The following is a 14199-nucleotide window of genomic DNA, read 5'->3' on the forward strand; positions in this document are numbered from 1 at the left end:
AACATATTAACCTGAAATGTTAACTGCTTCTCTCTCTGTAGATGCTGCCTGGCCTGCTGAGTGTGTCTCACCTCCCACTTACAAAGTCAGCACCTTCAACATTGCAGTGCTCGCTCCATCGCTCACCCCGGGTTTGAAGCCCAAAGTGGGGTGGGATTTGAATCCACAACCTCCCCTCCAAGAGGGGAAAGTGTCACTCTGATTTGCAGCTGCCCGTTCAAGATTATTCCTTTGTGCTCCTACAAAGCAGCCAATACTCTCCGTGGAATATTGGCATCCTCTATAATTACTTTTAGAAGAAGAAAGCAACTCAGTTTACCTTCTGCGCATTTTGGTCTCCATCATTGAGGGCGTGCGGGGCGACATCACATTTTCCTATTCGAAAGCTCAGGAGATCCCTCAATTTCAAACACTCCATCTAAAGAAAAAGCAAATAAATACATTGCGGCAGATTTCTTGCAGAAAGCAAACGCGTCGGTAATAAACGATTTTTGTAATCGATATCACAGAATAACCAATACATCCTCCCTACGATGCAATACAGTATAGGGACACTTTAACGGGCGCGAGTACTGAACTGGACACACACTATTGCGAAAATCAACTGCAAGGTTTCTGAGCGCCAAGCAATGCCTCCGAGTTGGAGATCACCTTGAAGAACTACTGTCTTACAAAACCCCTCGCACAAGTAGAATTTTAAAACGAAAACTCGGGGCTGCATTTCACTGCAAATCATTTAATCAATTCGTAGAGGATTTTGAAATCTGATGTTAATTATTCCGTTAATTCGTTTTGAAAATTGGCGCAAAAAAGGTGGACATCACATTTTGACATGAACCTCTCCACAGGCAGCCGGTTATTGAACAAACACTCGTTAAAAAGCAGGAGAAGAATGATTGTGGAAAGAGATTAACGTGGGAAGTTACAGTATACGGACGTAATATAAAAAAAATTGGAAATTCAATAGAAAAAAACTGCTGAAAGCACAAATAGTACTGAAAATCTGGAGCAGACACACAAGCCGCTGGAAAAAATTCAGGACAACATCTGGAAAGAAGTTTAATGAAAGTTTCACGTTAAGTTTTACAAACTTTGTTGCAGTAACGGAAGGTTTGAATGAATGAATGGAAGTCGACTCACCTTGGAGCAGGGGCTGGTTTCAGTGTGCAAGCGTTATTAACTCGGCGTTAAAGTAGAGCAGCTGCAAGTTGCTGCATCTGGCGGGGCGCGGAGAGCGGGCACCGTCCCCTCCCTCTGCCTCCAGCTCTCCCCACCCTCCCTCCCGGGACCCCGGCCGCCGCCCCGCCAACCCGCGAAATCTGCGATTCTGGCGCCCTCCAACATTCCCGGAGACGTCACGGCGCCGCCGGCCAATGGCGCGCCGCCGCAGGGTGGATACACTGCGGGAGGCGGCCAATCAGGCGCCGGCCGCTCGCCCGCTTCCGGGGTTGCTTTGGCGCGGCGCTCGGCGCGCATCGGGGAGAGAGGAGGTGAACGCCGCCCCCTCCCTCCTTCCCCCTCCCCCTCCCCCCTTCCCCCCCTTCCCCCCTCCCCCTCCCTCCCCCCCCTCCCCCCCTCCTTCCTCCTCCCCCCCTCCTTCCTCCTCCCCCCCTCCTTCCTCCCCCCCCCTCCTTCCTCCCCCCCCCCTCCTTCCCTCCCCCTCCCCTCCCCCCTCCCCCCCTCTCCCCCCTCCCCCCCTCTCCCTCCTTCCCCCTCCCCCCCTCCCTCCCCCCCTCCCCCTCCCTCCCTCCCCCTCCCCCCTTCCCCCCTCCCCCCTCCTTCCCTTCCCCCTCCTCCCTCCTTCCCTTCCCCCTCCCCCTCCCCCCCTCCTTCCCTTCCCCTCCTTCCCTTCCCCTCCCTCCCCTCCTTCCCTTCCCCTCCCTCCCCTCCTTCCCTCCCTCCCCTCCTTCCCTCCCTCCCCTCCTTCCCTCCCTCCCCTCCCTTCCTCCCCCTCCCTCCCCTTCCCTTCCTCCCCCTCCCTCCCCCCCACCCTCCCCCCCACAGATCCTTGTTCCCTCTGCCTCAACCTCCTTGCTCCCTCCTCGACCCTCTTACCTTGACCCTTCCTCCCACCCCCCTCTCCCTCCCCCCCTCCTTCCCCCTCCCCCCCTCCTTCCCTCCCTCCCCCCCTCCCCCTCCCTCCCTCCCCCCTTCCCCCCTCCCCCCTCCTTCCCTCCCCCCCTCCCTCCTTCCCTTCCCCCCTCCCTCCTTCCCTTCCCCCTCCCCCTCCCCCCCTTCCCCCTCCCCCTCCCCCCTCCTTCCCTTCCCCTCCTTCCCTTCCCCTCCCTCCCCTCCTTCCCTTCCCCTCCCTCCCCTCCTTCCCTCCCTCCCCTCCTTCCCTCCCTCCCCTCCCTTCCCTCCCTCCCCTCCCTTCCTCCCCCTCCCTCCCCCTCCCTTCCTCCCCCTCCCTCCCCCTCCCTTCCTCCCCTCCTCCCCCTCCCTTCCTCCCCTCCTCCCCCTCCCTCCCCCTCCCTTCCTCCCCCTCCCTCCCCCTCCCTTCCTCCCCCTCCCTCCCCCTCCCTTCCTCCCCCTCCCTCCCCCTCCCTTCCTCCCCCTCCCTCCCCCTCCCTTCCTCCCCCTCCCTCCCCCTCCCTCCCCCTCCCTCCCCCCACCCTCCCCCCCTCCCCCCCCCCACCCTCCCCCCCCCTCCCCCCTCCCCCCCCTTCCCCCCCTCCCCCCTCCCCCCCTTCCCCCCCTCCCCCCTCCCCCCCTTCCCCCCCCTTCCCCCCCCTTCCCCCCCTCCCCCCTCCCCCCCCTTCCCCCCCTTCCCCCCCTCCCCCTCCCCCCCCCTCCCCCTCCCCCCCCCTCCCCCCCTTCCCCCCCTTCCCCCCCTCCCCCCCTTCCCCCCCTCCCCCCCTTCCCCCCTCCCCTCCCCTCCCCTCCTCCCCCCCTCCCCTCCCCTCCCCCCCTCCCCTCCCCTCCTTCCCCCCTCCCCTCCCCTCCCCTCCCCCCCTCCCCTCCCCCCTTCCTTCCCTCCTCGACCCTCTTACCTTGACCTCTCCCTGACCCTCTCCTTCCCTTCCTTTGACCCCTCCCCTCCCAATGAAAACCCTTTCCCACTCTGCCTATTCCCCCTCTCTCTCTTTCTGATTTAACTCCTGGGATGTGGGCAATAATTCCCGTCCCCACCAGCTGTTGAGAAGCTGGTGGCGAACTCCCTTCAACCACTGTGTGGTGACAGTGCTCCCATTGTGCTTTTGGGAAAGGAGCTGCAGGATTTAGACCCAATGACAATGAGAGACCCATAAAATATCTCCATGTTAGGATGGTGTGCAACTTTGATAGCAACCTCCAGGTGGTGATGTTCCCTTGTGCCTGCTGCGCTTGTCCTCAGTGGGACAGGTTGTGGGTTTTGGGAGGTGCCGTCAGAGCAGCCCGAATGAGTAATCAGGCAAGTGAGGCGTTTTCCATCACATTCCTGATTGGGGCATTGAGCACAAGAGTTGGGATGTCGTGTTAAGGCTGCACAAGATGTTGGTGAAAATGCACTTGCAGTATTGTGTGCATTTGTGTTGGCCCAGCTGTAGGAAGGACTAAGCTAGGGAGGGTGAAGAATGTTGCTGAGACTGGAGGGCTTGAGTTATAAGGAGAGACTGGAGAGACCGGCACTGTTTTCCCTGGAGTGAAGGAGATTGAGGAGTGACCTTACAGAGGTTTATAAAATGATGAGGGGCTTAGATAAGGTGGATGGTCACAGGCTTTTCCCCAGGGCAGGGGAGTCTATAACTAAAGGTCATACATTTAAGGTGAGAGGGGAAAGATTTAAAGGCGACCTGAGGTGCAGGTTTTTCATATAGGAGGTGGTGGGTTTCTGGAACAAGCTGCCAGAAGAAGTGGTTGAGGCGAGTCCAATTACAAAATTTAAAAGACACTTGGACAGGTACATGGATAGGAAAGGTTTGGGCCAAACGCGGGCAAATTGGACGAACTTGGTTGTCATGGATGAGTTGGGCTGAAGGGCCTGTTTCTGTGCTGTATGACTCTGATTCCCTCTTCCCTCGTGGCTTTCCTCCCCCGTCCCGCTCTCTCCTCCCTCCCCTGCTCTTTGCTTCACCCCCCCCATCCATTCTCACCCTACCTCTGCCCTTTCCCCCTCGCCCTCCCTAATACGACAACCCACAGCATCACAGGGTAACGCCGTCCCATTGGGTAGCAAAAATGCCAGCTTCCCCATTTAATTATAGAAGTTTCCCCATCTTTAATGGGGAACAAATGAGCAGAGAGAAAAGGTTTACGTGGGCAAACTGTCTAAAAGATGTAGTGTTTACAATGCTTGGTTCATGAGACCGCTGTGTTTTCACATCTTTGTAATGAGAGACCTAGATTTTTATAGGTGGCCTTCATGATCTCTGCAGCTGCCAAGTTGCTCTACATCCAATGAACTGTTATCATTGGTAATGTTGGAAATATGGGGAAATATTTTGTGGGGATCTTTCAAAGTCGAGTTTATTGTCACCTGCACTAGTACATGTGTGCACAGGTGCAATGAAAAACTTGCAGCAGCATCACAGGCAAATAGCATTTAGATAAGCAGCATTCACAAGAAAAACATAAATTAAACATAAATTATACACAATTTTTACAAGAAAGAAAAGAATTAGAACAAAAAGAAACAAAGTCCATTTTAGTGCAAAGTGGTCATAATGTTGCTATACTGAGGTAGTGATTAGGGTTGTGCAGGTTGGTTCAAGAATCAAATGGTTGAAGGGAAGTAGCTGTTCCTGAACCTGGTGGTGTGGGACTTCAGGCTTCTGTACCTCCTGCCCGATGGGAGCTGTGAGAAGATGGCATGACCCATATGGTGGGGATCCTTGATGATAGTTGCCACCTTCTTGAGGCAGTGCCTCTTGTAGATGCCATCAGTGGTGGGGAGGGCTGTGCCTCTGATGCGGGCCGTGTCCACTATTCACTGCAGCCTCTTGTTTCTTCTCATCGATCTGATGGGGTTATCAGGGAAAGTGCCACTCCCCCTGCACGTGACTCACAGCCAGTGTTGGAGAGACAATTACTTTCTCTCTTCAACTGCTCTGTTTCCCAGGACTTGCAAAGCAAGCTAAATCAGAGGCTCAGAACCTTTTTAAAATATTCATGTACCAACACAGATCTGCTGCTTGCGTATTCTCTGTCAAAATCCAGATGTAGATGGATAAGAGATGGGCTTGAAATTTAGGGAATTTAATTCAGACTTTGAATACTGCAGCGATACACGAAATGCTGGAGGAAATCTGCAGGTCAGGCAGCATCTGTGGACAGTCGCCGTTTCGGTTTGAAACCCTTCATCTGGACTGAATTCTGCTGCTTCAAAGTCACACACCATCATGACCCAGAAATATATTGTCATTTTTTTCTTCACTGTTGGACCTGAATCCTGGAACTCTCTCCCCTACAGCACAGTGGGAGAACCTTCACCAGAAGACTGCAGCAGCTGAAGAAGGCAGCTCATCACCACTTTATCAAGGGCAATTGGGGATGGTAAATTGGTTTATTATTGTCACATGTACCAAGGTACAGTGAAAAACTTTGTTTTGCATACCATCCATACAGATCATTTCATCACATCAGTGCGGTGAGATAATAAGACAAACTCAAGTTTATTGTCATCTACACAAGTCCATGTGTGCATAGGTGCAATGAAAAACTCACTTGCAGCAGCATCACAGGCACAGAGCATCAGATAAGCAGCATTCACAAGAAAAAACTTAAATTATACACAATTTTTACAAGAAAGAACACAATTAGAACAAAAAAAAGTTAATTTTAGTGCAAAGTGGTCATAGTGTTGCTGAACTGTAATGAGTAGGGTTGTGCCGGTTGGTTCAAGAACTGAATGGTTGAAGGGAAGTAGCTGTTCTTCAACCTGGTGGTGTGGGACGTCAGGCTTCTGTACCTCCTGCCCGATGGTAGTTGCGAGAAGATGGCATGGCCCAGATGGTGGGGATCCTTGATCGTGGATGTTGCCTTCAATAACAGAATGCAAAATAAGGAGTTACAGTTACAGAGAAAGTGCAGTGCAGGCAGACAGTAAGGTGCAAGGCCATGACAAGGTAGATTGTGAGGTCAAGCATACGCAATAAATATTGGTCTTGCCAGCAATGCCCACATACCAAAAAGTGAATAACTTAAAAAAAATACAGTAAGTTATTAATAAAAAAAAATCAGGTCTCAGTTGTAGCATTGTGCCCATTTCTGCCTACTGCACCATAGAAAGGACATGAAGAGTTTGTAGAGAGTATGTAAGGAATAGCTGGAATGGTTCCAGGGATGAGAGCCTTCTGTTATGTGGAAGGTTGAGATAGTTCCCCGACACATCTCTGCTCCACGGTCAGGTTACGTTTTAAGTTGCATTTTGCTCTGTATGCCTGCAGTATCTGGATATTGTCAATATCTACTGTTACAACATCACTGGAAGCTCTGCAGAGCATTGCCATCTCTCTACCGCCTCATGCAGAAACACACGAGCCGTTGTCAAACAAAAAAGCCATCTTGCTATGTTTCTTTCGATCTTGAAGCAAATTTACATTGGGTGGGTTCAGCCCTGATCCCCAATGTGGTCTGTTGTGGGTGGGTTTCCCCTGGCTGCTCCATTTACCTCCCACATCCTAAAGATGTGTGGGTAGGTTCAATGTAAATGACCCCTTAGTGTAGGCAGGTGGTAGGCAAATCCGGGTGGAGCATGTGAGAAGAGTAGGTTACACAGAAATAAGTAGGGAATGGGACTGATAGGGCTTGCATATACTGGATGGGCCAAATGGCCTCCTATGTAATAGGGAAATGTGAGAAATTGAACCTGTTGGATAATCCATCCTTGATGGGACCCATTCCTCTTGGCTTTGATCTGCTAACACTTTGGGCAGCCATCCTGTCCTTTCCTCTCTGGGGACTAGTCTTTAGTCTTGACCAGTGTGGAGGCTCCAATGCACAGGGTTGCAAGAGGGTTGTAGACTCAGCCATTGCAGGCACAACCTGCCCCACTATTGAGGACATCTTCAAGAGGTGGTGCCTCAAGAAGGCGTCATCCATCACGAAGGACTACCAGCATCTGTGACATGCCCGCTTCTCGTTACTACCGTTGGGGAGGAGGTACAGGAGCCTGAAGACCCACACCGAACGATTCAGGAACAGCTTCTTCCCTTCCGCCATCGGATTTCTGAACGGTCCATGAATCCATGAACACTACCTCATTATTCCTTGTTTTTGCACTATTTACTTATTTTTGTAATTTATGGTAATTTTATGTCTTTGCACTGTACTGCTGCCGCAAAACAACAAATTTCACATCATCTAAATCAGTGATAATAATTCTGATTCTGACCTGTTGGAAAGCCCTCTGAGCATTGTAAAACAGGAACCTGACCCAAACTCAACAGCCTCTCCTGCAATGGATGCAGTTAAAATGATCCCTTGAACATAATGCAAAAACGTGTTTGGGTAATTGACTGGGCACCAGTTCACATTCGACGCTCTACAATCCTGGTTATTCAGCACCACGCTCGACCGTGGAAAGAAACCAAATCCACCCGAGCTAAGAGCAAAAAAGGTCTTTATTATAAGTGAAAGAACCAGAAGCTAAATTTAGCCTGGAGCAGAACTTCTGTCTGCCTTGGATTATTGATGCATGGGGTACCTTACCACCTAATGCAAGAGCTGTTGGTTTAATTGAGGCCATTGAGAAGGAATTGAATCAATTCCTAATCCAGCAAAGAGGAGAGGAATATAGATTTGTTTAGCTCAGAAATAAAAATAGTCAGGTTTGATCCTGATAGAAGAGCTGGACAGTAATGAGATGAACGTTGTTGCCTGCTTCCTATATTCTTGTGTTCTAATAAATTAATAATCTGATTCTTCATTCCAGGAGAGGTACTACATGGCTGCTGCTTAGAAAGGCAAAGAGTACAAAAGAGGTCATTTCAACTTAGTTACACAGTAAGAAAGATTCTGAACTAATATTGTCCTGTATTATGGCTCTCAGAACATATTGAAAGACATTGAACGGCAGTTACAATGATTATGTGGGTGAATTGCAATAGATATTAACAATTTATACTTAATAAAGAAGACTGCAGATGATGCAAAGGCTGGCTGTGTGGCTGAGAGAGAGGAGGAAAGCTTTATTCAGGAAGAGCAGCACAGTGGTGCAGCTAGTACACTTCCAGCGACCTGGGTTTGATTTTGACCTCTGGTTCAAGTTTATTGTCACGAGCATACATACACAGGGTATAAATGCCATGAAAATTAGCTTTTTGCAGCACGACAAACATAAGTTAGCATAAAGGTAGGTTATGTTAATGTGTTAAGTTTACGCTAACTTATGTTTTTCATGTCTGTGCTGTGTGGAGTTTGCATGGGATTGTGTGGGTTTCCTCCCACATCCCAAATGCACATGGGTTAGGGGGTTAATTGCCATGGGAAATTGGCCCTATTGTGGAAGAAATGATGTGGTGAGAAGTTATGGGAAACATTTCAGAATCAGAATCAGATTTATTTTCACTGACCTAGATGACGTGAAATTTTACTGCAGGAGTACAGTGCAAAGACATAAAATTAATATGAAGTACAAAGATAAATAAGGAATAACGAGGTAGTGTTCATGGACCATTCAGAAATCTAATGGCGGAGGGGAAGGAGCTGTTCCTGAATCGTTAAGTGTGGGTCTTCAGGCTCCTGTACCTCCTCCCTGATGGTAGTAACAAGAAGAGGGCATGTCCCGGATAGTGAGGGTCCTTAGTGATGGATGTCACCTTCTTGAGGTACCGCCTCTTGAAAATGTCCTCAATGCTGAGGAGGGTTGTGTCTATGATGGAGCTGGCTGAGTCTACAACCCTCTGCAGCCTCCTACGTTCCTGTGCATTGGAAGCTCCATACCAGGCGGTGATGCAACCGGTCAGAATGCTCTCCACCGTACATCTGTAGAAATTAGTAAGAGTCTTTGGTGACGTACCGAATCTCATCAAGCTCCTGATGAAGTAGAGCCACTGATGTGCCTTCTTCATGATTACATCAACGTATTGGGTAATCTGTGGGCAATGAGATTGTTCTGCTTGCTGCCATAGATTCGATAGGCTGAATGGCCATCTTTTATGTCCTTTTGAAATATGGAAGATATAAATGGTCTCGTCAGTTGGGAGGCAAGTGAAGTATAATCCAGGGAAGTGTGAGCTATGCATTTCGGAAGAAGCAACAAGGTAAGAGAATGCTCAAAGGAATAGGAGGGCTTTGAGAGGTGTGGAGGGGCAGTGCAATCTTGGAACTTTGTCCACAACTTCTTAAAGGCAGCTGGACAGGTCAATAAAGTAGTTACAAAGACAGTTAGGAGGCTTTCCTTTATTAGCCGAGGCATAGAATATAAGAACAGGGAAGTTATGCTAGAGTAGTATGCAAGGCCAGTTAGACCACAGCTTGAGTGCTGTATACAAATCTTGTGACCACATTACCGGAAAGAAGTGATTACATTGGAGAGGTTGCAGAGGAGATTTACAAGGATGAATTGTTGGGTCAAAGGGCCTCTTTCTGGGTCGTGAATTTTCTAAGATTCTAATTCCCCAGCCACTTTGTGAGTTCTTACAACATGCAGCTAATGAAATAAATTAGAGAATCTCACAGATTAGGTATGCCTGTGTACCTGTCTTCTCTTGAGGTAATGAAGGAATCCATGTTCACTGGGAGAGTAGCCTGAAAAACACACTATTTTCTGCATTCTGTTTTCCTTTTGTACTACCTCGATTTACTTGTGTCTGGATGGCACGCAAACAAAAGCCTTTCACTGTATCTCGGTACATGTGACAATAATAACTGAATACCAATAAATGGCAATGATTACCTCCAACAAGAGAGAGTCTAACCATCTCCCTTTGATATTCGATGGCATTACCACCACCGAATCCTCCACTATCAACAAGCTGGAGGTCACCGTTGACGAAGCTTAGCCACATAAATACTGTGACCTCAAGAGAGAGTCTAACCAATTTTGGTCATCCACATTAATATTCTGGTGGTTCAGTGTTGACCAGAAACATAATGCAGGTAGTGGTATAAATACTGTGCTGGAAGTGAAGGGAATCTGTATCGAATGACTCAGATGATAGTGCCACCCAATTAGCCAAGACTACTGCCTATTCAAACAGCTCTCCCAATCTAGACGAACTGTTCAGTTTACTTTTATGTAAATTACTACACAAACAACAAGATACTCTTTATGCTGTGTTTTAAATGTGTTGTGGAACAAGAATCAAAAAGCTGCAGGTGTTGGAAATTTGAAATACAGAAAATGCTGGAAACATTCAGCAGGTCAGGCAGCGTCTGTGGGAAGAGAAATAGTTAATGTTTCAGGCTGGAGATCATCAGATCTGGGTGAGGAGAGAGAGGGAGGGGGGGGGGGGAGAGAGAGAGAGAGAGAGAGAGAGAGATCTTCCCAAGAAAGGAGAGAAGCTGAGTCTTCTGAATTTTCAACTCCATTACAAGGGCCAATTTAATAGTGGGGGTAGTATCCTGGAAGTTGGGGCTTCGTCCTTGGTAACATTGGTCCTAACCTCCCTGAGGAACACACTTGCACGCCGAGTATCGGTATTTCTGCAGATGGGTAGATACCGTCTTAAAAATCAGATTTAGGTGAAGCAATCATAAGATTAAGCACTGCCTCGGTTGGGAATTGATGAAGTGCTAAGTTGACTGGCCTTTCTTGTAGATTCTGCAGTATGTAACATCTCCAGAGGAGAGTGCAGAGACTGAGATCAGCACCAATGTCAGGTACAAAGTCTCCTTTATCATAACGCAATTAGAGCAAGGTAGTTTCGTGGTTATGTCCCTGAACTGGTAATCCATTGCTTAATAATCTAACATGACACGATTTCAAATCCCACGAGAGCAGTTTGAGCATTTGAATTGTGACTTAAATAACTCAACTCCTTTTTTAACAAACTTGCCTTCCAAATCCAGTTTGGGTCTTAACAAGATTCCATTCCCTTGCTGAATGAGGTTCTAATTGTCCTCTGCTGTGCCCCAGCAACTCCCTATATTTTTATTTCAGGGCAATTAAGGATGAGCGATAAATGCCAGTCCAGCTGGTAATGCCACTGCACCAAGAATGAAGAATAAATAAAACAAAGGCACACCACAATGTTTTCCAGTTTACATACCAGCCCTTATGATGCTTTATGTATAATTCTCAATGTGTGTCCTAACTTTTTTCTCTTTGTTGGCTCTCTGGTTTTTTCCATCTAACTTGGGATTGTTTGGACTTGATACACTACTGCAGCCCAAGCAGAAAGAACACACCTCATTCCAATCCAATGTGTGGTAGCACAAACGACCAATAGCTGGGACCAATGATCTGGAGATATCAGTTCAAATCCTACCATGGTACCGATTTAAGCTGGTTTTAGTAAAGCTGATTGTAGAATTACTGTCTGGCTGTTAAAATCCATCTGCTACACTGAAATCTGTTGGTAAAGGGAAATCTGCCTCTGTTACGTGGTCTGGCCTTTTTTTTTGCAGTCCAGAATTGTTAACTCTCAGCTACCCTCTGATGTGACTCTCAAAATACCCATACCCATAATGCCAAATGCACGATAGGCAGGCGGTTAGCATAACACTATAACAGTGCCAGAGACCTGGGTTCAATTCCAGCTGCTGTCTGTAAGGAGTTTGTACGTTCTCCCCGTACTCTCTCTCTCTACCTACCTACCTACCTACCTACCTACCTACCTACCTACCTACCTACCTACCTACCTAAATGCAGGAGGACTAATGGGGAAAATGTCAAAAATTAGCAGGGAATGGAATTGCTCTGAGCTGCTTTGGACAATGGGAAATGGCTGCCTTCAACATTGTAAGGAAATATGAATAAACACCATGATACCAAAGATTTTTCTACCCCATTTTTTTTAAGCATTATGTGTATTAGTACAGCTATTGTGGGCTGAAGGGTCTGTTCCTATGCCGTACTATGTTCGATGTTCTAAGTCACAGGAAGAGAGAACTTCAAACTTAAGTTTCACAAAACAGGCATAGATAAGGTGAATTCACTCAGTCTTTTTTCCCGGGGTTGGGGAATCAAGAACTAGAGGGAGTAGGTTTAAGGTGAGAGGCGTGAGATTTAATTGGAACCTGAGGGGCAACTTTTTTTACACGAAGAGTGGTAGGTTTATGGAACGAGCTGTCAGAGGAAGTGGTTGAGGCAGGCACAATAGCAACTTTTAAAAGACAGTTGGACAGGTACACGGATTGGGAAGGTTTAGAAGGTTACAGGCCAAATGCAGGCAAATGGGACTAGCTTGGATGGGCATTTTGGTTAACAAGGACCAGTTGGGCTGAAGGACCTGTTTCTGTACTGTATGACTCTATAACTGATTATAAACAGTGTCATAGAAGAGTAAAGCACAAGAACAGGCCCTTCAGTCCACAACATCTGTGCTGTACATGATACCAATATACACCAGTCCCATCTGCCTGCACATGGTCCATATCCCTCCATCCCCGGCATGTTCTTGTGCCTGTCTAAAAGCCTCTTAAATGTTACTACCGTATCTGCATCCACTACTTCCCCCAGCAGCGTGTTCCAGGCACCTACCACTCTCTGTATAAAAAAAAGTGCCTCACCCATCTCCGTTGAATTTTCCCCCTCTCACCTTAAAGCTATCCCCTCTAGTGTTTGACATTTCCACCCTGGGAAAAAGATTTTGACTACCTACCCTATGTAAGCCTCTCATCATTTGATAGACCTCTATCAGGTGTCCCCTCAGCCTCCGACGCTTCAGAGAAAACAACCCAAGTCTGTCCAGAGTTGTCAGGTATCCCTGGAACTGAAATTGTCAGCTTCAGTCTCTCTTGATGTGACACCAGTTCTCGCAGTTAACACCGTAACATGGCAGCTGCGATGCCAGCAGCCGGTTCTAACGGGGACGTGCCACTGTCCAAGCAACACTCCCAGCTGCAGGGAGTGTGACAGACAATTGCATCAGGCTGGAGAAGAGCTTTGTCTGCAGGAGGCACGTTTGTTGTGTGTGAGGGTGACCATGGACAGACCCTCCTGGCAGGGAGGTTACTCCAGGGATATGAATGCAGTCTCTGAATGCCAGCACTCTGGAAGAGTTTGCAATGTAGGAAAATACATGCCTGCTCCTCAAAGGAATGTGGATGAACTCTCCTCTCCTTGTATGTTAATTAATTAGTTTGTTGGGCTTTTTTTAATTTCACAAATAAACTTTATTCTTAATGTAAAATATATACAAAAGAAGAAACAGTGCAAAACTTTTACATTCATCGTCAATACATTCAGTTAGCTTATTTTTGAAAACCATAGCACCATTGTCACTTATGTGCCCCACTGGGGTGATGCACCCTTTCATTGCTTGAGGGGCTTCCCCATCCAACGCAGCCCCTCCGTGTGTGGTAGCGGAAGGAGCCCAGACTGTGGTCCTTCCTCACAGAGCCTTTGCATTGGCTGCACCGAGCTTCAGTGTGTCCCTCAGCACGTACTCCTGCGGCCTGGACTACACCAGTCGGCAGCATTCCCTGACGGACATCTCGCTGTGCTGGAAGACCAACAGGTTTCAGGCAGACCAAAGGGCGTCCTTCACCGAGTTGATGACCTTCCAGCAGCACTTGATGTCTGTCTCGGTGTGTGTCCCCGGGAACAGCCTGTAGATCAGAGAGTCCTCTGTCACGCAGTTGCTGGGGATGAACCGGGACACAGACCCTTACATCCGTCTCCGCACCCTCTCAGCAAATCCACAGAGGTGGGTGACCGTCTCCTCTCCACCGCAGCCGTCCCGAGGGCAGTGTGTGTTGGGGATGATATGTCGTCTGAATTAATTCATTTATTGGGGTATGGGCATCGATGGCAAGACCAGCATTTATTGCCCACTCCTGACTTCCCTTGAACTGAGTGGCTTGTATTTAAGCACCAACCACTTTACTGCAAGTGCTCCAAACCTCCTTGACGAAATGCAGCATCCCCACTGACTCACGGGAGTTTCTGGCGATGACAGCTTAAAGTGGAGAGAGTGTTTGGGATGTATTGAGAACCTGGAGTCCATGGCACTGGGAGAACACAGAAACCCTGGGCACCTCACAAACTACCCACCCATCCCATCAGACATCTCCTGCCCCACCTGTGGTTCCAACATCGACCTCAAAAACCCCCTGAACCTGTGTGGAAGTAAGTCACCTTTAATTCCGAGTGACTGCCTAAGAAGTAAAACA

General features: G+C 48.4%; 1 protein-coding gene across 3 annotated transcripts in view; it reads right to left on the minus strand.

Annotated features, from left to right (window-relative positions):
* The window catches only part of e2f7 (E2F transcription factor 7), a 39249-nt gene extending 37992 nt beyond the window's left edge, over nucleotides 1-1257 (minus strand). For all 3 annotated transcript variants that reach the window (XM_052029907.1, XM_052029906.1, XM_052029905.1), the window contains exons 1-2: nucleotides 1141-1257; nucleotides 320-418 (exon numbers count right to left, since the gene is read on the minus strand). In XM_052029907.1, coding sequence (XP_051885867.1) covers nucleotides 320-418 — 99 coding nt within the window. In that variant the 5' untranslated portion in view covers nucleotides 1141-1257. The remainder of the gene's footprint in view (nucleotides 1-319; nucleotides 419-1140) is intronic.
* Between the last annotated feature and the right edge of the window lie 12942 nt (nucleotides 1258-14199).

Source organism: Pristis pectinata, chromosome 15, assembly GCF_009764475.1.
Source record: "Pristis pectinata isolate sPriPec2 chromosome 15, sPriPec2.1.pri, whole genome shotgun sequence".
Lineage (NCBI taxonomy): Eukaryota > Metazoa > Chordata > Chondrichthyes > Rhinopristiformes > Pristidae > Pristis > Pristis pectinata.